The sequence below is a fragment of the Epinephelus lanceolatus genome, chromosome 13 (assembly GCF_041903045.1).
Source record: "Epinephelus lanceolatus isolate andai-2023 chromosome 13, ASM4190304v1, whole genome shotgun sequence".
Taxonomy (NCBI): Eukaryota; Metazoa; Chordata; class Actinopteri; order Perciformes; family Serranidae; genus Epinephelus; species Epinephelus lanceolatus.
Genome location: NC_135746.1, coordinates 21,809,253 through 21,832,506, shown reverse-complemented (window position 1 = coordinate 21,832,506; position 23,254 = coordinate 21,809,253). Strand labels below are relative to the sequence as shown.

The 23,254-nt window shown below is 41.1% G+C and overlaps 2 protein-coding genes across 2 annotated transcripts in view; both read right to left on the bottom strand.

Annotated features, from left to right (window-relative positions):
* The window catches only part of ppp2r5a (protein phosphatase 2, regulatory subunit B', alpha isoform), a 66,162-nt gene extending 57,328 nt beyond the window's left edge, over positions 1–8,834 (bottom strand). Inside the window, exon 1 of the mRNA XM_033648636.2 lies at positions 7,742–8,834. Coding sequence (XP_033504527.1) covers positions 7,742–7,889 — 148 coding nt within the window. The 5' untranslated portion in view covers positions 7,890–8,834. The remainder of the gene's footprint in view (positions 1–7,741) is intronic.
* A 2,030-nt stretch (positions 8,835–10,864) lies between these two features.
* dtl (denticleless E3 ubiquitin protein ligase adapter) lies at positions 10,865–22,744 on the bottom strand. Its single transcript, XM_033648321.2, has 15 exons — positions 22,561–22,744; positions 20,499–20,636; positions 20,300–20,392; positions 20,127–20,188; positions 19,746–19,866; positions 18,858–18,923; positions 18,607–18,722; positions 18,444–18,517; positions 18,242–18,348; positions 18,045–18,149; positions 15,609–15,721; positions 15,425–15,514; positions 15,137–15,260; positions 14,295–14,950; positions 10,865–11,665 (listed from the first exon to the last, which is right to left on the bottom strand). The coding sequence occupies exons 1-15, from the start codon at positions 22,610–22,612 to the stop codon at positions 11,600–11,602; spliced, it is 1,983 nt and encodes a 660-aa protein (XP_033504212.2). The 5' UTR covers positions 22,613–22,744; the 3' UTR covers positions 10,865–11,599.
* Between the last annotated feature and the right edge of the window lie 510 nt (positions 22,745–23,254).

Sequence of the window (23,254 nt, the reverse complement as noted above, 5' to 3'; positions counted from 1 at the left end):
TTGCTGTATGTTGTATCAAGCTGCAAACATTTATCTAATGAAATCAAGAAGTTGTACCACAGCAAACAGTAGACAGGAACACAAAATCAGCTGTACACTATAGTGAGCTCTAAACTCATAATGTATGACATTTTACATCCACATTCACCGTGAAACACATAGGCTACTTGACAATACTGTCACTGTCACTCCAGAGAATGAGTAAGTACTAACCCTATTTTGCATACTTACTTGAAGTCAAACAAATATATGATTTATGAGTATACATCTTGCAGTATACATCTTTACCACCCATTGCATGATAAAAATGTATTATGTAATACCACCCAGCCCTAGTTGCAGCTGGTCAGTATCAGAGCACAGCTTCACACAGCCCACGTCTTCAGCCAGCAGACTGCCAGCAAAAAAAAAAAAAAAAAAAAAGTTGAGGCAGCAGTTTTGTACAAAAAGGTGGAAGCACATCCCAACCTGCCAGAGGCCACAATTATGACACTGACGAGAACACAAACGCCATTGCAGTGCATCACAAAAGCTTTGTCCCATTATTTCCTGGAAAATTATTTATCGATCTGCCATCTGCTGGCAGACATGATGGAAACAGACTGTGTGGCACACACTTGTCGATCAATAGGCCAATAAAGTGAACATGTTTTCCATGAACAGACATTGATGAGGTTGATGTAATCAAAACAGGCTCCTTTTCAATTAATTTCTTGATTTAGATTTGATTAAAATGTTAGAAAATAGCTAAAATGTCCATCACAATTTCAATAAAATAAAATCAAGGAGATAAATAAACCCTTTTTTGGGTTCGTTTGTTCGAACATAGTTTATTTTCAAACTGTGATAACCTGTTCGAACTCAAAATTTGCAGTCTATAAGCGCAACAGATCATTTATAAGCCGGCAGACTCTTTAAAGCAGTTTGCCTTGTGATCCAGTAGAGCAGCTCTAAAATTTCACTGTCAGTTTAACCTGTTGCACTCCCTCTTAACCTGTCAGTAACTAAGCTTAAGCAAAGATGCTAATTTTTGTTCACCCGTTGTTTGCTATACAAACTGAGATCACTGGTGAGCAAAGCCGTCCTGAGCAGACAAGCATGACACTAAAACATCTGAGAAGTGGTGTGTGGAAGTAATTCAGGTTTTACACTGCAGAGTAACTCAGTGGTTTTTAAACTTTTTATGCCCAAGGCACACCAACAGGCAAACCAAAATTTCAAGGCACACTTTTATTCATATCTGTGCACAACAGCTTCTGTAACGTGCGTAATCACTCTTATCACGACATAAGACATTAAGACATTGCAATTTGCTCTGTACAATAAAACTTTCCATTGTCCCACTCACAGCTTTCTCCTTTTAAATGTTATCATCCCTCACACTGGCTGCCAATCAGGGCTTTTGATGTGTCACACACTTATAATTCCCATGCATGAAAAGCAACAAATAGGTTCCCCATAGTTTTTTAAAAATTAAATTCAATTAAATTAATTTCTTTAGCTAGAGTTTGCCTCTTTATCAGGAAATGGGTGGGCACAACATACTGATACAGTCAATTTTGTACCAGTATACCGTTGTGGCACGCAATTTGAGAACCACTGGAGTAACTAACAGACAAGGCTGTTTGTCTACTGTGTACAAAGCAGCTACTCTATAACGATGACGAATCTGCACACTCACCTGCTAATGTTAGCTTGCCACCCAAGTAAGGCAGCAGAGGCACCATAGACTAGCAGAGTAACACCAAGAGTACAACCTCTTCTGACTGCCTACTGTTCAGCACACTCAGCTTCAGCAGGCCCCTTGCCAGAAACACGTAAAAAAGGCCATCAGCACCAAGATATTCATACGCAAAGATATGCAGTTCTTTGGTATTATTTCTGGAGAGGTGTTTCACAATTTCAAGATGGATCTGGAGCCATGATATAAAATTCCAAGTCGCACCACAATCTCAAAACCCATAGCGAAACTGTTTGACACCACACAGGAAAACATAAAGACTATACTAAACACCCGCTCCAGCCACAGATGGATGGACATTACTGGCCACATGTGCTTATGAGACAGATATACTGTAGATCATTGTATTTCAGACTCATGGGAACTCGACAATTGCTCAGTGTACTAAGGAGCTAAGAAGAAGCCACGCAGCTGTCCATACAGCAGAAAGCATCAGAAGCACACTGGATGAATTTGACATTTCCTGTGAAGCAACTGAATTGTGTGTCATGTCAAATTCATTCGATCTTGATTTTTGGAAAAAATGACAGCCCTACCACCAACCTAAATTTTCTGTGTGGGAACAAGTGACGTAGTTTTCTCCTGCACTGTATCTAAGCTATTGACAATAATCACCACATCACCCAGACGTAAGCGTAGGTCTAGTTAGGCATCATGGCTCAGCTCAAAATCTCACTGTAGTGACAGAAATATCAACCTAAATGAAGCAGTCTGTATTTGGAAAGTAAAACATTTCCCTGGCTCACTCTCAAGGCTTCTGGCTGCCATGGCAACAATGTTGGTCTCAGAGTGACTCATCTTTTCAGTGTCTATCACACAACAGGAGCTATAAGCCCTCCAACCTCTCCACTGCAGGAGGGCTGAAGCTTCTTTGCAATCTACTATCTTTTAGGACCTAAATCTTTGTGGTTACTCCACGGACAGCTGCACAACTCCACCATTATTTCCTTTAAATGCATCAAAGTGCCACAACTACTGCACTCTCCCTAAATTACAGATGGCTGGAGTTGCCAGCAGGGGACAAGTATATTATGTTAATTCTTCAGTTTGTAATAATATAGATAATTACATTACATCTGAATCATTACAACAGATAAACACCTTGACATATAGTAAGTGTGGACAGCTATGCCTGTGCATGTGGCCTATTAATACCCACAGACTCATGCACTGTATATGAATCATACAATGTGTGTGCTACTAGGCGACAGATGGCGAATCAATGAATTTAGTTCGAACAATTGTGACTGGTCCTGCAAACAACCTCAACATGAGGCACAAATGTGGGCCTTGTTAAAGCAAGCAGAAATAGGAATTAATTATTCATGGATTACACACCACCTTAAACATGGACTAAATGTCCTGAACATGCTCAGAAGAACTGTAATAATATATCAAACTTCTTTCTTGCACCAACCATATCCTAATTATAGTTAATGGCTCCACTTGTGTCTGATTATTATAACACTGCAAAAGGAATCTGACCACAGCAGGCCATCTTCACAAAGTACATAAAGGTACTAGGGATGAGCGTCAGTACTAGAGGTCTTTCATTTGGATGTCATTATTCACTGAATGCATAGAGTACATTACGCCTATTAAAATGCTATTTACTACTATTTAAATGAGTAAAATCTTATTTCATTGTAGCGCTGTGCACACCGTATTGCTTCACTCAGTGCCTCCACGCCCTGCTGTCATGCTCTCTGTTTATTATCTCTGGTTAGCATCACACAACTAATGTTATCTAACAGCTGTTAAAGGGTTAAATGACAGAGTCGAGCCATTTCGGTTTCAGTGTAAGTTTGTTGGGACTGTTTAAAAGCCCAATGTTGGATGTTGGATGTTAGCTGCTGCTGCGGTGTTAGCTTGTGCTAACTGGGCAGGAAGAGAGCTGAGACAGTCCTCCTCTGTGAGTATCCCATGTAACAGCAGCAAAAGAAAGTTTGCTGATTAGTTTTAACCTTGACATTATGGTTTAATGCTAATTGAGGCCTGGTTGTTCAGTAAATGAAATTCAAACTGCCTTGTCTTCTGTTGTATGCCAATTTACATTCTTACCTTAGATTTTTTTTTTTTTAGCAAGTACTCGAGTACTTAATTCCCATCCCTATTAGGTGTGAGTGAGCATTTCATGCTCTAGTACCCAAGGCAGAACTACAGGGACTATAATCATAGTTTTGCACTCATTCGGGAAACTGAAGTCAATCTTTATGGCTATTATTAACAACTATGCACCAATCCAAACTTGATATTGGGCTGATACTGACCCAAATAGCTGGATATTTTCGATCAATGTGATAAAGTATCGGTAACAATTAGGACATTCTATCAAATTCTATTCTATGTTCACAGTTTCAGCTACTGTATTACTTACATACTGAAATTTAAATTCTCATAGCCATTTTTAAGTCAAGCCAGATGTTGCCTTGCACATACATCAATAATCCCAGACACTTCCACACAGTGAGACATACAGCTTATTAATTAAACACAGGTATCAGATTGGTATCTGTGTTGCCGATGCCAAAAGCTCAGGTATCATGACTGAAAAAAATCAGATTGTTGTATCCCTATGTACAACTCAGTTCCAATTCCAGACTAGAAATTATCAATCTCATACATCAATGTTCAGTGAGTCTCCACAGATTTTGCCACAAAAGTGAGTTCTACAAAGACTAGGACACATGCGTTTGCAGTCAAGGCTACGCAACATCAGAGCTGACTGTCAATGTTATTTTCCAGTTTGAGAGTCATTAATGCTGATGTATTGGTGGAGTAACCTACAGTGAAATCCATTTGTTGATGTACTTGAGCTGCTATCAAAGGTTTTTGGCAAACTTTTAACATTTTAGTGAGCGTGCTCACTTAATCCTCCTTTTTTTAGGCGCTAAAGTTTCTCACTCTTGTATTAAATGGCATTGTGACACTTATAATACTTTCATCTTATATAATACTCAAACTGTCTCATAGTTTGGAGACTCTGATTTCCTCTCTTCTATCCTTTGCTGTGATTTGTAGAAACTCTCCCACAATGATTTAAACTAATGCACTGACACAAAAAGTCCCTCAACCTGCAGGAATAGAACTTTTAGTGAGCGCCCTGGTGCTGTTAGCTCAACACTTCGATGTACATCACATGATAAAAGCTCCTTCACAGTAAACACTTTCCAGCTCTGTAGATAATTAATTACAACACCACATGACATCAATACAAAAACATTCTACTTGAATTATAGTAAAATACTCAACCCTGATATGTGAACTATCAAAAAGAGAAATGTCTCAAAGACAGACAGGCTTGCATACCATAATAAGACATGCATCATTATTTCAGTAGCAAGAGCTTGATGACTTTGAAGTCAGCTGAAAAATCTGCACACCCTTTTAAAAAACGAGAGTATAGAAAATAACTGAAACACAGATTCCCTTAATTCTATACCAACAGTAGTCACCATGACAAGGCATAAATCACCCAAGCTTTTAGTGGAAAAAAGTCGGATAATTTAGCTGTCACTTTCACACTTGTCAACAAAGCAGTTGCTGCCATGCTGGTTCAAGTCAGTTTGGGGTGTTGTTGTAGTGCAGCGCTCTAGTTTGGGAAAATCATACCAAGTGTTTCAACTCCTGCACTTCCTTTCACTATCTGCTCCCCGTACGCATCATACAAGATTCAAAATGAATTATTAAACACTGCATTTTTCCTACATTACAACAAAATTTGTAAGACAGCAGTCGGCGTCAATATACACTCATTTGTGACATTTTGTTTTCATCGTCTTGAGAAGCTGATTCATGTTTAAAAGTTTCAACTAAACTTGATCAGACAAGTCTTTCGTACTTCGACTGTGCTCGTTCCTCCAGTGTCATAAACACAGATGATAAGCTGTTGAGGCTTGTCTTTGTAAGTGTGGGCAAATTAGTCATTAAATGGTACACCGCCATTTTGAATTTTTAAAGATAGATGGATAGGTAACTTTATTGTCCACCTCAAATTTGTCTTTGGCTTCTCTCAAACACATACAAAAAAATGACATATAACCTGTTATATGCAAGTGTCAATACCTCAACAATGCTTTTTGTGGCTCACAATAAGATTTAATATTGGTTAGTGTCATATATATAGTTATTGGTAATGTTATATGTCTATATCTATCTCTGATATACTATAGATTGGTAGACAGCCATTTAATGAATACTCAAATTCAGTATTTCCATTCCTCAATCAATCCATTTTATATGTAACGTGAATTCGTGAAATTTAAATGCGTTCCTCATGGTAGCTTGATGTAAACAGTGCAAGGTGTATGCTGCCCTACAGTGACATAACTTGTGCAAACACGTTTAAGTACACAGTGGAAATGCACAAATTGTTGTGAGTGGAACTTAAATACACACAGTTGTAAGAGGGCTCAGCTCTGTCAGTTTTAACCGCAGGCTACAGGAAGACAACAGACAGGTATCTCGTCAGGTGCGTGCTTAGATTTGTCACGTTACTGCAGTTTTTTTAAGGACAAATATGACTTAAGTATAAGGAAGAGGTGAGATTGTTTTATGTATGACGTGTTTAATAGCACAACAAACGGGCAAAATGGGTCCAAGTTTGTTTTGGATTCATTACAAGTTTTTGCCAGTGCAGCTTTCAAACAGAAATTTAACTGCTGCCAACTACCAAAAGCATGTTAATGAGCTATAATGACACCGGATCATTGTGTCTGTGCTGAAATACTTTGCATGGGGAGAGTTTAAAACAGTTCAACGTGCAAGTACAAAATGTATAACTCTTCACTGGGGAAACAAACTGCCAGCTTTATTAAACACTGCAAGGGTTGGAAACTTTATATAACTGTTGTATTTACACACTGTATTCTCTGTATTCTCCGCCGCACTATTCTAAGGCCTAGTGCTTGCAAGTTGCCACTGACATCCATCCACTGTGCAATGCTATGCGCGCATGTCCCTTCAGGGTACAGATGAGCCCAATGAAAGACAAGCTGTAAAAACTAACAAACTGCTTTATGTTCAACAGGTAGTTCTCATTTTCTCAGGTGCATCACTGTGATAACGCTCACCAAGCACCTTTCAATTGTGTGAAGTGCTTGTAAAGACCTGCAAGCTACAAGTTCAAATTCTTCAGACTTGCCGAGATGATTTAGATTGTGTCTGGGAATGAATGGGAATGAGTTAAGCCAGCTGTGGGCTTCTTTGTCGAGGCGTTCCAGCAATCCTGCCTTTTGCACAGCACTTGAGTTATAATTCGGCATGTTTGCACTGGAAATGCCTTTGTAACGTCATGAAATATAAACTTGTCAAGCCGCTGAGAAAGGATTACTGAACCTTTCTTCAACTGTTGTCTTCACTATGAACAGTCTCTCACAGCATCAGCATACAGGAGGAAAACACAAGCAATCACAGAGCAATCATAGGTCTTGTGTTTGCACATGGTTTCTCCTGAGCCCCAAACTGCAGTCACTTCTCTGTGCCTCCACAACACCTTGATGCAAAAGAGTAAATCCCTCTTAACCCCTTGTTCAACACCACTCTCTGGATGTGTCTCTGCATGTTAATTCAGCCCCAAGTACTCCAAGTGAGGCTACTCTGAGTCTCTGTAACTTGAAAGCAAGCCCAAAGCAACTGTGATGCGAGAGTAAACAAAAGTGTTGACAAAATGCAGTATTTTACACAAAGAGCACAACACTGATGTAATGCACTTTAGAAGTAATGCCCTGTGGTCAAATTTTGCAGCAAATAACTGAGGGAAATGTTTGGCACCCACAACTTTCACCACTGTTTTCTCCCTGTGCAGCAGACATTATGTACACTGTATGTAGAGTCAAATGTGTTAAGTATTTGTGCAAATTGCATTCACTTCTATGTGTGCTGCAATCCTGGTAATGGTCTGCATGCTGAATTGAAGTGCTGCACATCTAGCAGTACACATAACACACACACACACATAGCCTATTTTAAGCGGCAGACCCCTTCATCCTCTTACCGTACCTTTGAGCTGAGGCAGCGGTGAAAGCTCGACCGGAGCGCTGTGTGTGCGGTACTGAGAAGAGCCTTGGGATTTTCTCTGTTTCTGGGCCTTCCTCATGGACTTTCTCGTAAACCCGTCCACTTTCTCGGCTGCGGAGATGGCCGACATTTTGATGCACAAACCGACGGAGACTTCAGACGAGCTACTGGATCCCTAGGACGAATGAAAGTTTTCCTCTTCTGTTCGCATCAGCGCAAAAAATACCGGAGCCAACTGCACGACCTGAAGCTCGTCTCCTGCAAAAGTCGGACGCTATTCTGTAAGATCCAACATGGTCGCTCGGTATTGGGGTTAGATTGTGTCCAAAGACTGCATCATTTGGGTAACTTGCTTGCTGAAACACGGTGACAATTTTCAAAACACGAACCAGAAAGCCAAACTACAACTCATGACATTGCCCGCAGTGTAACCTGGAGTTACAAATACCAGAAAATGATCGCTTTAGTTTCCAAATTTAATGTGTTTTTTACTGCTTTGTCGTGTTTGCAAAATGTCTACCTGTGGCAACACATATGAAAGACATTGTCATTAAAAAAGTTGCCTGAATTCCTTGGAAACTCCTGACAGTAGTAAACTACTGTGCTGCTAGGCGGCTTGCTAACGTACCTAGCTAGCTAGCTAAAATTAGCCGACGTTAGTACGCCACTACAACAGTTTGCACCGCTGTCGACACAGAAAAGTTACCGAAAACAGTCGCCCCGTTAAATTCATGTAGCTCTTCGTAAAAACACAAAGTCCACGTCTTCAAGCACCGCTTTTAATCCTAGTTAGACTTCCGCTGAGTGTGTTTTCAGAACTATCCGCGGTCGGTGAAGTTGAATTTCGCTCGACGACTCATTTAGCACTTAAAAGTTAGCCGTGTCCACATTCAGTCGACTTCGTCTCAATTACACTCCTCGCTCCAATATGGCGCGGAGGTTTTCCCGGCCTCTAAAAACACCGAGTATTTCCTAAATTCAACAAATTACTGGATGTCGTGCTGAGTCGGCAGCCATAAAACACTCCCAGAACAGCCGTTCAGCCGTTGTCTGTCTGACTTGACTGCTCGGTGGACGGCAGAGGCTGACAGGTGTACGTCATTGAGTGACGTCTCTAAAGGCCAATCACAAGCAGAGAATTAAAGCGCTGTAAACTTTTCGAGCCAATCAGTGCGCGCAGAATGCGGGCCCTGACCATGTGACATGTGAAAACAAATATGTGACGTCGTACAGTTGAATGAGGAGTGGCAGCTGTAGTATATATTTATGATTTCAAAAAGTGTATTTATTCTGCATATTCTGTGTGATTGTGTGTTTTATTAAAGAAACCGTCCATGTTTTATCCAATCTAGATTAGAGGGAGAAAATAAATTATATCTCTCTCTTATAAAAATATCCAAGGATAACTCACCAAACTGTCCTTCATACAAAAGAAAAGACACCTTTGTTTTGGGATTTATAGCCCTGTTTCTACTTATTAAATGACATGCCTATTGTTCAGTTTAATTAAAAATGCAGTGTATTAATCACTGTAACATATTTCATAAGAAATGTATACTGAAAAATGAATCTCCTCCAAGTTTTAAGACAGAGGAGATTCCAAGAACAGTTATGCATTATATGTTTAAGTATTTAGTGTGATTTTTTGTCATCATGCACATATTTTCATATTTTATTTTTACTACTATATTGTTTTGTTCTTTGTCTTGTTCTGGATACTGATTTGGTTTGTGGTATTTGTCTTGTCTTAGTCCTGTCTTGGTTTTGTATTGTTCTTATTTTACTTACTGCTAAATTTTTGTTGTGTCACTATTGGACTGACCAGATATAATTGTGCTTTCTATCTGCTTTATTTGGAAAATCTCAATAGACAGATTTGGGGAAAAAAAAGATCCCAAACACATATCCATCAATGAATTTAAGGGCATCATAAAGAAAGTGGTGACAGAGACATGTGCTCATTTTCCTTGAGAGGCCACTAAGTTTGAATAGTTGTTGTTTTATTGTGGATTTTTTTGGTATTCTATGTCATATTTAGGGCCTTTTAAATGTGTTGTGATTGGCTGCTACTTTGGCCAGGTCTCTCTTGTAAAAGAGATTATCAGTCTCAATGGGACTTCCTGGTTGAATAAAGGTTAAATAAATAAAATAAAAGTTTAAAAAAAATGCCAGTTTACTTGGGAATATTGGGGTGGAGAGAATGGATGGGGAGATATGATGATACTCAGTGTACTATTATGTTCACCCACTGGTGATTGCTGATTATTGTACACTCTTCTGAACTAAAAAACAAAGCAAAAAGAGACAAGTTCAAAGTAAAATCAAATCATGGGACGGTGGATATGAATAAAATACAACATATTCTTACTTTAATCAGCTGAGAATTAAAGAAAATAGCTTAAAGTACCATTGCTGGTTGACAATGTGGGGGTCGCGGCCCCGCCACAGGGTCGTTGCACTAATCAGAAGGGTTGTGAGAACTGTATATACGTAACTGTATAGAAAACGCAAGGAAGACACATTTGATTTGCAGACTTTCTTCTATTTTTTCCTTTTCTCCTTGCATAACACAATGACTTTAACTCATACCCCCAACAGTATTGAAATAAAACAGTAAAAAAAAGAATAATATAATGCATATGTAACCTGTAACAAGGGGGCACAAAAAGAACTTGTAACCACTGCAATAAATAAAGTCAGGGCATTTCTGTCACTTGTGTCTCAGCTTATTAATTCATTTTTCATAACCGCTTATCCTGTTGGGGGTCTGGAGCCTATCCCAGCTGACACTGGGCGAGACCTGGGATACACCCTGGACAGGTCACCGGACTATCACAGGGCTGACACATAGAGACAGACACACTCATATTCACACCTACGGACAATTCAGAGTCACTAAGTAGCCTGCATGTCTTTGGACCGTGGGAGGAAGCCGGAGTACCCAGAGAAAACCCACGCTGACACTGGTAGAACATGCAAACTCCGCACAGAAGCCTTGGGGTTCGAACCAGAAACCCTCTTGATGTGAGGCGACAATGCTAACCACTGCTCCTCCGTGCCGCCATGTGTCTCAAGCCATACTCACACCAATAAAACGCCACACACTTAGAAAATTCTTTTCAATTTAATAAAATCTGATCACAGAAAATTTGTGTCAATTAAATACAAATAAACCAAGCAATAATCATTGGTTATTTTGTACATATAAACAACTTAAGCATTAGCTCAAAAAAGAATCACATGTAGCAGAGTTTTATATGAGTAACACTGAAGGAAAAAGGTCAAACTCATACATGAAAAACCCCACAAAGAGATGAAACGATAAATAAACTCAGTGAAGTTCATAAAACTGCTCAAAGATGTGGATCAAATAAATGTTTGTTTTTAGCAGAATTAAAAATGTCCCCACCTGTAGACAAACATTTTCCTCTGCTCTTGAGGATTAATATCTGGTTAACCTCCTGAACAACTTTTTAAATGTGTGTTGAACACTGATGCATCTAAAGTAAAACGACAGATTTACTCAGCAACATACAACTTGATATTTTTTCAACCAGAGATTCTGCACAGCACCAGAAAACTGTGTAGGAGGTAACTGCAAAACCTGTGGCCCAATTAAAATAAAAAAAAAAGCAGCCCCTCGAGAGCAAACTGTAGCGTCAAATATTCAGAATGACTCTTCTGCTGATCTCTGCGCGGCCCAGGTTCATGTGCTCATGGAATCCGAATGTAGATCAGTGTTCTTGAAGAAGCATCATCCGTGGGTTCAGGTTAAAAATACTCCAAATAAAATTCTAGCATTTTAAACAGAAGCACAGAGCATCTGAGTGGCACGGGCGATCACTCCAGAGGCGTTCTTTTAAAATACATGGAGATTTTCTTCATGCTGTGCGGTGAGCGGATGGTCTGAAAAACAAGACACACACAAAAAAAACGTCAATTGTGATATTTATCTTAATGGCTACGAAACACCCACATGCATGCACACATTAGCGCTGTTAAGGAGGGGCTGATCTCGAACACCAAACATTCCTCGAGCCATGTATTTCCATTGTAATGCTCTTATTCGTTTCCAGTGACTTTCAATGAAGATGCAGGAGAGTAGGCTTGAACTTCCAGACTGGCAACATTCCAAGTACGTGAAAATGAAGGGAGGTGTTGATAACAGTGCACAGCCCGAGTTAAGGTCAAATATTTTTGTGTCCCCACAGTGCACGAGTTACACTATTGTTGGTAAGTGCAGTTTCACTTTATATTCAAGAAATCCCATTTTGGGAGCTTATTTACTGCCTCATATAGAGTTAAGCGGGATTTATAGTTGTGCGCAGACCCTACGCTGTAGCCTATGCGCCGTTGTGACCATTTTTACTTGTGCGGTGGTGTGTCCGTGTCACTCTGCAGTTACACCTCCAAAACACTAGTTGGCAGCAGAGTTTCTGTGAAGTGCTGTAAAGCTAAGTTGAGTCAAAACACACATTGAACTCACATTAAACATGGCTTAATAGAGCCAACTTCAAACACAAGTACACAAATCAGCTTCACTTTAACTTGCAGCATTCACAGACAAAACACTTGTCTTTATCTGGACACATTTTGCTAATGCTAATGTTTTTAGCAAAACCTATGGCATTTTACATTGTATAAATTAGCCCAGCAGCCCGCGATATTTTCCTCCTCCCATATAAAACCAGGGACAACAGCAACATTTAACAAAGGTAACGGCACATAATTTGGCTCCGTTACAACTCACGAGGTTCACTGACAAAACAACTGTCTGATACTAAACACGTTTTCTAAACAAATAGGACATGCTAACGCTATTAGCACAAGCCTATGGCATTTTACATTGTATAAATTAGCCTAGCAGCTAGCGAACGTTTCCTCTTCTCATATTACACCAGGGACAACAGCAACATTTAACAAAGGTAACATTATATAATTTGGCTTCATTACACCTCATAAGGTTCACTGGCAAAACAATTATGTTATACTAAACAAGTTTTCCAAACAAATATGACATGCTAACATTATTAGCACAAGCATATGGCATTTTACATTGTATAAATTAGCCTAGTGACGAGCGGAGATTTCCTCCGCTCATATGAAGCCAGGATAAATCCTGTAGTATAAATCTCTGAAGGATAAATCACAAACAAGACTTGAAATGCTATTTTTGTGGAAGATGTATTGTCTTCACAATTTATTGTTTATCTGTGAAATTTAAGTAAATTAAAGCTCCATTTCCACTGAGGGAAATGGTTAGCTTAGCTTGTTACAAAGTCTGAAAACAAAGGGAAATAGCTAGGTGGAGCTAAGCTAACCAGCTGCTAGCCTTTTTTTTTTTTTTTTTTGCCTTTATTCTTTATTATATAGTGGACAGTACAGAGGCAGACAGGGATCGTAGTGACATAAAGAGAGGGTTGTGACATGCAACAAAAGTCCCAGGTCACAATTGAACCGGGGATGGTGCAGTTACGTGATATGGCTTAGCTTCCCCTTACAGATAGGAGCGTGATACTGATCTAATATCTAACTCTCAGCAAGAGAAAATATCAGCCATTTGTTTCAGTCTTCTGTAATACAACAGCTGTATCAAAGGCATTTTAATACTGACAGGGAAATGGATCTAAGATATCTGGGGTCCAGACCAGTGGTGTCAAATCTAATTCTGAATATCTAAAATGGTTTCAATATTATTTTCCGCAGTATCTATACGGCGTTACCAACTGCACTTTTTGGCTCTTTCTACAATCATTCTGCTGCTTTCTGCTACTAACTAGGAAAAGAAAAGTTGTTGTTGACAAGTAACAGCCATTTGATGAGGTATTAAAACGCTATTGAACATCTGTGTTTCTCAAGGTCTTGTATTGATGCTAGAAATTCCAGTATTGTGACAACACCAGTCCAGACTGTTAAATCCGCCCACTGTACCGGATTTGAGTTGACTGGTTCCGCTGGCATCGTGTCATGAAACAGCGGTTCCTCAGTTATGATAAAAAACAACCAATCACCAATCGCTCCGGCCGGGACTATCGCAGGTTTCAAGCTGTTGTCAAGTGTTGTGCTGGAACCAATGAGTAGGAGTGTAAATGACAAGTTTCATCTGATATAATATCGATTCTTTGAACCACGACACAATATTTGCAGATATCACAAAGTCTGCCTCGATACGATTTCAATTCAGTCCAATTCAGGAGTCTACAACTGATTGGAGACAATGTCAGTAAATGTCCTCATTGTACTGTTTAAATGTTTAGGAAGGAGGTGTGCTTGGAGGAAGATGGTGACTCAAAATGACGTTAGAGTTAGAGCCAGGTGGATACATTGTTTTCGAGTCCCTGGGTCAGGAAAATCAAATCCCACTTCCCTAAGGAAAGTGGTCAGGGTGATGAAAGATGGAAACAGAGTATAAGGAGTTGACAGTTTTATCTGATATCAGGCAAGCGAGAGAAGACTACACAATAGGACGTGATATAGTCGCAACACTAATACTACTGAGAGAACGTTAAACTGAGGTAGAGATTTTTCTGCTTACCGGTGAAGCTGGGGTCTTGCCTTCTTGTTTCTTCGAGACATTGGGGCTTCTGGGAGAACAAGGGCTTCCCTGACCTTTCCTCATCTTTTGGCCCATCTCTGACAACCAGTCCTTCACTCTGGGGGAGCAATTCTCCTTGCCAGCCTGTCTCGACGAGACTTGCTTGTTGTCCTCTGCATGACAGTCTGTTTGTAGCCGGCTCTCTTGAGCAGGGCAGCAGATTCCAGTCAGGGCCCGGCTTCTCTTTGCCACGGGGTAGAGTTCAGTAACACAGTCACACTGTTCTGCACCCCCGCAGGCTGCAGATGCACCGTCTCCTGTCTCCAGCCTGCGTTTGGCCCGTCGTTCCGTGGGAGAGGTGCTGGCGATGCTCGCCGGGCTCTGGGGACACGGGCTCAGCACCCTCCGGAGTGGAGGGCTGGCCTGACCGGGAGATCCCCGGTTTGGGGATAACCACTGTTTGATTGAAGATGGCGTTCTCCGGCGAACAGCAGCAGCCTTGGCACCCTCAGAGGGGATGGGTGAGGTGGTGCTGGAGGGCAGAGGCAGGGCAGCTCCACTGGGAGCACAGGCAGCAAGCTGGGGCGAGGCCAGGCCGCCAAGACTCTCTGTCCTCTGGCTCTTGGCAGGGGTTGTTTCAGCTTTGACTGAAAGCCCTTAACAAATGAAGACGCCCTTGTTAGTCCATTATGAATATTATTAATGACACATTTTACATTCGGGTGCAGGACAGCAGTGATTTACAACAAAGCACCTCCACATTTCTCATGCTAAGGGACAGAAACAGCATAAAAGAGACAGCTTTTTGTTCCAAGGTGGTTCATGGTAGTTGTGATGCTTACTTGAGGGCGATTTAGGACGTGCCCACCCCACAAGGTTGGCCTCTCCCACTGAAGACTGTCCTCCATCCATTTCCCTGTGAAGCCTCCAGATCCGCACAGTGTGGTCATCAGAACAGGAAGCAATCTGCAAACAGAGCGGTGGGGATTATACAGAGGCTAAATCCATCCTCCTAGCCTGTTAAAACAGCTCAGCTTCACAGCAGGGAAACACAAAAACCTCTGAATCATACTTACAGAGTCTTTGAAAAACTCAAACAACAGTAGAAACACAAAAGTTTTTCGCCTCACCTTGGTGAAGTCTGTCGGGCACCATGCAACAGATGTCACTTCCTCGCTGTGGCCTTGGAGCATCATGGGAGGATGTTTGGGATCAGAGATCTGAAGAGTAAAATAAAACACACCATCATAAATCACCCTAAACACTGCACACACAACACATCTTTATATCTTAATAAAAAGGTAGAGACATTACCTTCCAGATGTAGGCGTTATTGTCGCTTGAGCCACTGGCCAAGAACTGGTCGTCTGGGCTGATAGTGGACTTTATATAAAAGGAGGAGTTCTGGTGGCCGCTGAAAACTGCCACTGTGGAGGAAAACAAACCAGAATATTCAGCCTCTTTCACACTGAGCTCCCAGTAAATTACCAGGATAACCTGTCAGGCACTGCTAGTGATTTTCACTAGTCACACATGCACTACATTCAGGAACATTTCCATTCCACATGCCATGGCAAAGCTGGAACAGATGGGGCAAGAGACAGTCCAGCAGGTGGCGGTAATGCAACACTTATGGATGCTAACTATCAGAAAACTAAACAGTAGAAGGAAAAGGAAAGGCATGGCTGGGTGCACAAGTACCAGCACAAGATGCTCTTATTATTTTCAGGAACACGACCAAATGTTTTTGTCTTGTACAAATGTACCTGTAGTGTATTTAATATTCTGCGAGACAAGTTCTACTTTTTCTTTGACACGCTTGAACCAAAAAATTGGCGTAAATGCAAAACTGAATGAGTCTTTCAGACAGACGTAACCCTTTACATACTTTCACCTGCAATGTACTGCTTTCATTCACAACACAGCTGTATCTGCATTTTCCCTGAAATGATATTTGGTCTTGTGGCGGGAAATTAGCGGTACAGATTTCCCTTCATATCGATCTCTGTTCCCGTTAACCCATGACCCCATGCAGGAAATGTTTCTGAGTATTTCAGGGATGCAGAGCATGTGTAAACAGGGTTATTTAGAATCACTGAACAAAGATTAAATTCAGAAAGCAACTGAGCCTGAACTAGAGCAAAACAAACAGATGACATGAGCCTTAATGAGATCAGGGTTCCCACACAATTTTACCCGTGAAGTCTTAAAACTTCTTCATAACTTTTAAGTAATATCTTACCCCATATCCATTACTTTTTTTTAAAGGCGTTCAAAAGGGGTAGGCCTATGAATCATACTTAAACACCCAATCAGGGCAGCACGTCCATCTCCCCTCTATCCCCCAGAAGGGGGCACAGCCTAGGTGATGACACACTGCCAGTCTGATCTATGTGTATCACGTTAGTAATGTTTCAGCAGTCACAAAGTGCAGCACTAGAGGCCGTAGCTTAGCCAATATGGACTTGGGTATGGAACCAGAGGGTCACCAGTTCAGGAGAGGTGCCAGTTCTCCTCCTGAGCACTGCCAATGTGCTCTTGAGCAAGGCACGAACCCCCAGTTGCTCCGGGTGCTTGTCCATGGGCAGCCCCCTAGCTATGACATCTCTCCATTTAGTGCAGTGGTAGACAACCTGTGGCTCCGGAGCCACATGTGGCTCTTTAGCCCCTGTCCAGTGGCTCCTTGAGCCTTTGAGAAAAGAAGTCTATGGAAATTCCTTCTATGAATCCAAATGTTGCTGAACCTCGATAGCAGTGGCTGGTTAGCTATGGATGCCAAATCCAAAAAAGTAAATTGAATAAAATAGAGAATGTAGTAGTGCGTGGACAGGCTCAAACATGTTTTGCGGCTCCACACAGATTTTTTCAAATTATTTTTGGTCAAAAACGGCTCTTTTAATGGCAAAGGTTGCAGACCCCTGATTTAGTGCATGTACGGGTCCTGAATGTGCATGTGTGTGTAGTTTAGGCCTGTGTGTAAGACAGAGTGAAAAAAAATAATTTTGCCTCTGGGTTTCATAAAACGTATCTTCAACGGGTGTTAAATTAGTAATAATAGGACAACACATTTAACCAAATTTAGGACAGATTTATGGACAAATCATGTTTTACTTATTTAAGCATTGCAGGTAAGAACTGCTGGCAAGTAGTAAATATGTGGTCTTGTGCAGAGGTAGGTGTCATGTAGGAATATGGATATTAGAGTTAAGTCAGTCTACATTTTGCCAATAGGTAAGTGCAAGTATGAGGTAAAATAACAGCACTGTAGTTTTTTAAAGATTTGTAACTTTAGAAATGTGGACATTTACATAGAAAGGCTTCACTCATTTACACAAGAAATTAAAAAATGTATAAAGCAAATTAGATAAAATGTTTGTAGGAGTTAAGACCTCAAAAATTTAAGACTATTTCAAAACTTCTTAAGGACCTGTAGACACCCTGTCATGTGCTTGCAGTGTGTGAGTATAAACCAGTCAGTGTTCCACGTCCCTCACACCTTCACATATTCACAGCTCTGACTTCAAGATATTAGATTATGCTTGTACGAGCACAGTCAAGTCTCTGCATTTCCTCTGTCAAACAGTGCCCTCCTGCTTCGCTCTCGGCTCTCCATGACAGTAAAAACAAAGGACATTAGTTTGCAGCCCCATCTAGTGATACGTAATGGCACTGAATTCAATTAAACATAAACTGGAGTCTATTGTGGCACAGATACACAACATGTACAGTCAGAGCGGGGTCCTTGATTACCTGGAGTCGTTTTCATTCCGCTGACATTGAACATGTAGATACTGTCGTCGGTGCAGTTACATATGACGTTGGATCTCGTGGAGTCCAGAACGAGTCCAGAATAACCTGCAAAACAACATGCAAAGCATCACTCAGCTTATTCTGGTTTATTTGCATGTTTCAGTTTAACATGACGCCCAGTGTTGTACAATACCGACCCAGTCGCATGCGCATGCAAGAACCCGGGTATGGGTACGTCTGCAGCGGAACAGGATCATGACGGTGTGCGGTGTAGTTCTTCCTCAGATCCCACATCTTGATCACTCTGGTTAAGAGGAAGAGACAGATGGATTTGATCATACACGGCTTATTTTATACTGCTTTGCTTCATTTTAGAAACAGCTAACAGTAGTTTCTTACCCATCAACAGCCCCTGAGGAAATGAGGGTGTGCTGATCCCGGAACAAAACCACTGTGACGCTCTGCTGAGTGTCCTGCAACAGAGATGAGGCGTTTAAAGACCAGCCTTTCCTCACTACACACCTGTACTCTTTGTTTTCTTGAAGTTGTTGAAGAAACTCACCACGCTGGGAGCCATGCCGCGTGTGCTGCTCCGCCTCTTCTTGGTTTTGGTCGGGGGGTTCGTCTCTGCTTTGTTGTGAGCGCCGCTGATCTGTTTGACCTGTCTGTAGAAACCATCTGAGAGGAAGCCACAAACATGATCACACACATATAAAATACACAGAGTAATATTTCTGCATGACATTTTATGAATTAATAAGGGGTCTGAAGAGACACTAAATATTCTTTATAACTGAAATTTCTCATGAATACCTTTTTTGCTGCACCTGGTGTCCCAGACCATAATATTTCCATCTCTGGCCCCAGTACAGAACACAGCTGTTTAATAGAAGACAAAGCATCAGTAATGTGATACAGCACTGCTTTAGTAATGACAAATATATTAAATTTAATGTCATGCATCCACCTACTTCACAATAAATACATAGAAAAAGATTTTTGATTTTTGTCCCCGCAAACTGTATATATTGTTGGTTATTAATGCCATACTAATAGGTGAAGGCAAATATAAACATGTCAGTGAATAACAGGCTGCAATGGCCCCAAAATCCAATCTCACACTGTCAGCACAGAGTTGTCTTCTGCAAGGTTCATACAGCTTAAAGCAAGTTAGATTTTAGACTATTTTAATGACACTGACCATGAAATTTAAGTATTTAATTTCATAGAAAAGTACTATAAATGTACCCCAAAATAATCTTATTGCAGCTTGTTACGTTCAAATATTGGCAGCTTTACACACTCTCCCATGACGGTGAACTAAAACCCTTTTTTTTTGGGGTTTGGGAGAGACAGACCGACATTTTTCAACATTTTAACACATTTTTTGATAAAAATGATTAGTCAACTAATCGAAGAAGTAATCGATTAGTCGACAATGAAAATAATCGTTAGTGGCAACCCTACTCACAATGCAGGACTATCATACAGTCTGTAGACATGCACATAGTAGGAGCTATGCAGATTAAACTAATGTGCTTTAACAGACAGACAGTAAACAAGTAAAGGAACGGTTACCTAACAGCAGACATGTCCTGCTAAGTAACAGACATGGCCACAGCGAAAAAGTCAACAGCGACGGCTGCTGCTTTCCAGAGCGAAAAATAATCTTAAACTGTATTAGGTCAGTATGTAGTATACCTTTCTCTTGGGGTGTGAATGCAACAGACTTGAGGCTGCAGAGGTGACCCTTGAAGCTCCCCAACAGCTCCCCTGACTTCACATCCCACAGCCTGGCCGTCTGATCACCAGCAGCAGTCACCTGAGGACGACACATGACCAATAAAATTTAATCATAGAAGGCTTTGTTTGGAAGGACAGGGAGTTCACAAGCTGCTTTAAATGCTACAACATGAACAAGAGTAGATAATAAGGAAAATAAAGCCACACAACATCAATGAATGAGTGAAAAACATCTGTGTATGGACCAAATATTAGATGCATTAATGTCTAATGCATATGACACTGACATTATGTTTCATGGTGAATGGATGATGTGGCATGAATCTGAACTGTACTTACCAGCTGAGGCTCCCCTGGTACCCAGGCTATGTCAAAGACAGCGTTCTCATGAGCCAGCCATTCTGCAAACAATCACACAACATTAGCCACTCATTAGCCCTGATCATTTTTATTGTGATGTCTGGTCCTGGTGCAACAATTTCCCTATCTATTGTGAAAGTCTCTACACACACCTTTAAGAAGCAGCTGTTCATGTCTCTCTGTGTTGTAGATCCTAACGATGCCTTCTTCGTTAGCTGCTGCGAGGACGCTGTGCAGGTGCCCCGCTGAACAGAGACGGGAGAAGTTAGACAGTTAGACAGATAAATAGTAACAGCTCCTAGCTCTGTTGTGCATCGTCTGGTGATAATATGGCATGAACAGGTGGGTTACCAGAGGAGAAAGCCAATCCAAACGGTGGCACAGAGTCACCCAGGTTGCCGTAGGAGATGTGTTCGTCATGTCGGACACACTGGTAGCCTCCCAGGAGGGAGCTCAGAGGGTACCTGGGCCAGGGGTCTGCAGGGAGGGCTGGGAAGATCAAAAAAGAAACTACATTTAGTCAAGGGTGTAGGGTTTGTTTCAGTATTGGGGGAGACATGAAATGGGTGGTTTGGGGGTGTTTCAAACACTTCATTTCCTGCCTACTGTTTTTTTCTGCACCAATTTCTGCCTCTACTTCCATGATTTTCATGGGAGGGACAAATGCACATGTTCTAAATATTGAGGGGGATGTGTCCCCTGCTTCCCCCCAAAATCTACACCTATGCATTCAGTAAGACACTGTACTGAAACTATTTTGAGATCCTGACACTTCAGTTTTTTGTGCAAATAGTTTTGCTAGCAGTACACTTTTAACTACTCGACTCACATAGTCACCTTGTCTTCTATGTTTTCTTTCTTATCGTATAATGCCTTTGTGACGCACTTTGTGACCTATGACTGCAAAAGGCAATATATACATACATTTTTTTCAGGCTATGTTTGACATTTGACCTCTGACATTTAAAATCAGTAATAAAAGATTGTACAGAAACTCAATAGTATGTGTATGGACTTTCAGGGGCACTGTAGTCGAGGGGAAAGTGGGACTGATCACCCAGGGCCCCAGTGGGAGGGGGGCCTCAGAAAGTGTGGGATGACAAGTTTGGTTTGAAATTTTTAATTTCTAAATAAGTAGTGCCATAATTAGATTAAAATTGGCTGAATAAATCGGTTGAAAAACTTTGTTTATAAAAATAGTAGAAGCTCTCCGAGGCCCCTCTCATCCATTAAAGGGTGCCAAATGGTTTAGTCCTCCCCTGCACTAGTACCCTATTCCATTGTCAGTCTTGGTCGGGCCAAGTAAAGCCATGCCGAACCACCTTGCCACGCCGGAGATGGACCTTCTCAGGAGTAGGTTCAAAAGCCGGGCCACCCACCCTCAAGCAGGTAGTGGTGACGTCTCACCGACTGCAGCCAACCCCTGAGGCCGCGCCCCATAAAAACATGTGTTGCAAGACTCTACTCACTTCTGTCTGCAGGAGACCAGACAGAAAGGCATTTCTAAAAGTCTCTAAATTCCTCTCTAAATGCAGCTTGAAAAGAAGGAGTGACTGCTTATGTGGCTGGAGTGTCAACGCACACTGTCATGTCTTTCCCCAAGAGAGGGAAAATGGTACCTAAAAAGAAGAAGAAGAAAGAAAGGAAAGGGAAAGAAAGCAAACTGACTTTCTAAAAAAAAACATTAATAAATAAAAGGTGCATGAGAGAGAGAGGAGGGGCAGGGAGCCCACAGAGACTGCTTATGTACAGAGCCCAGAGTTTGGTGCTACGCCCCTGTATCTTTTCACCACATGTTGATTTTTGTTGTCTAAATTATTAATTACAAACAAATTATAATTTTTAACTAGCTTTTGAGAGTGGTAATGCAGAACAGCAGGGGTGGAAATTAGCACGCGCCAAATGCTGGTTATATATGCAAATGGAAACTTCATTTGCTTCACTCAGCAACCAAAAATAACCAATGGCGATCCGCAGAGTGGCTGCCACAGTGGGAGGTGGACAGAAAAGTTACAACAGTAAATTACAGATCATTGCATTGAACATGATTTTGCCCAATTTTCCATATTGTGGTCACTATTGTAAAAATGCACTCATTAATGGTGATATTGATTTCAGGCACATGTAAGATACGAGTTTCGACGCTTAATAATGTGGCAGAGCGCGTTAAATGTTCAGCTAACGTTAATCTGAGCTAATAGATAAAGAAATAACGTTAACAAATGAGCACGCGACCAAAGATCAGACTGCAAACTGTGGTGATTTTGCCCCAAACACACACAAAGTAAACGTTAATCATCTTGCATTCCCTTGATGTTAACCTAGCTTAAATATAGTCAGCACAATGAACCACAGGGCAACACCCGGTAACCTAAAAGCCCCCCAAAAATATCCCCCACACAGTTTCTCTCACCGTTCTGCCGCCGTCTGCCCACTCCTCTGTCAACTACCGAGCGGAACAGCATCCCTGAACTCCTGTGAGACAGATCTGAAATTATTTTAATAACTCTCAGAGGTTTGTCAGATCGTGAGCTGGTGGTCTTTTTCCGTCCCGCTGCTGCTGCTGCTGCTGATCTTTCCCGCGAACAGATCTTCCAAACACAGAAACCGAATCACCCGCTAAACTTGCGTTACACGCTGCCATTGGTCGAAACGGCCACTTCCGCAGCAGCGTCACTTTCACTTCCGCTTCCGGTTTGAGAGCATGATCCGTAAAGCTATTATTATAATTTTACAATATTTTTTATATCTTAAGCACTAATGTTAAACACTGCAGCATAATGCACATTCTATTTTTATTCTATTTTATTTCATTGCTTTATATTTCTATACTTCCATTTCATACTCTTAGTCCTCCTTTTTATAATTCTCTATTCTTTAAATGGGAGCGACTGTAAGGAATCACGATTTTGCCTTGGGTATTAATAGAGTTTCTGATTCTGATTCTGAAAAGTACTAATAACACATTGTCAAAGCTTGTTTTAGGATATTCTTTATTGAACGTCGTAAGTACAACAGACAGGGCACATTTTCAAGTCCTGATTGACAAATAGTTAGAACAAAATAAAGAATAAAATAATACCAATATAACAAAGACAGCTATCTCA

What these genes read in the sequence shown, in the direction of transcription:
- dtl (XM_033648321.2), bottom strand. Translation starts at nt 22,612, where the DNA reads ATGCTGTTCCGCTCGGTAGTTGACAGAGGAGTGGGCAGACGGCGGCAG. An exon ending in TCCTCAGGGGCTGTTGATGG is followed by an intron (nt 18,349 to 18,443) that starts GTAAGAAACTAC and finishes CCTCTTAACCAG; the next exon opens with AGTGATCAAGATGTGGGATC. An exon ending in CGGAATGAAAACGACTCCAG is followed by an intron (nt 15,722 to 18,044) that starts GTAATCAAGGAC and finishes TTTCCTCCACAG; the next exon opens with TGGCAGTTTTCAGCGGCCAC.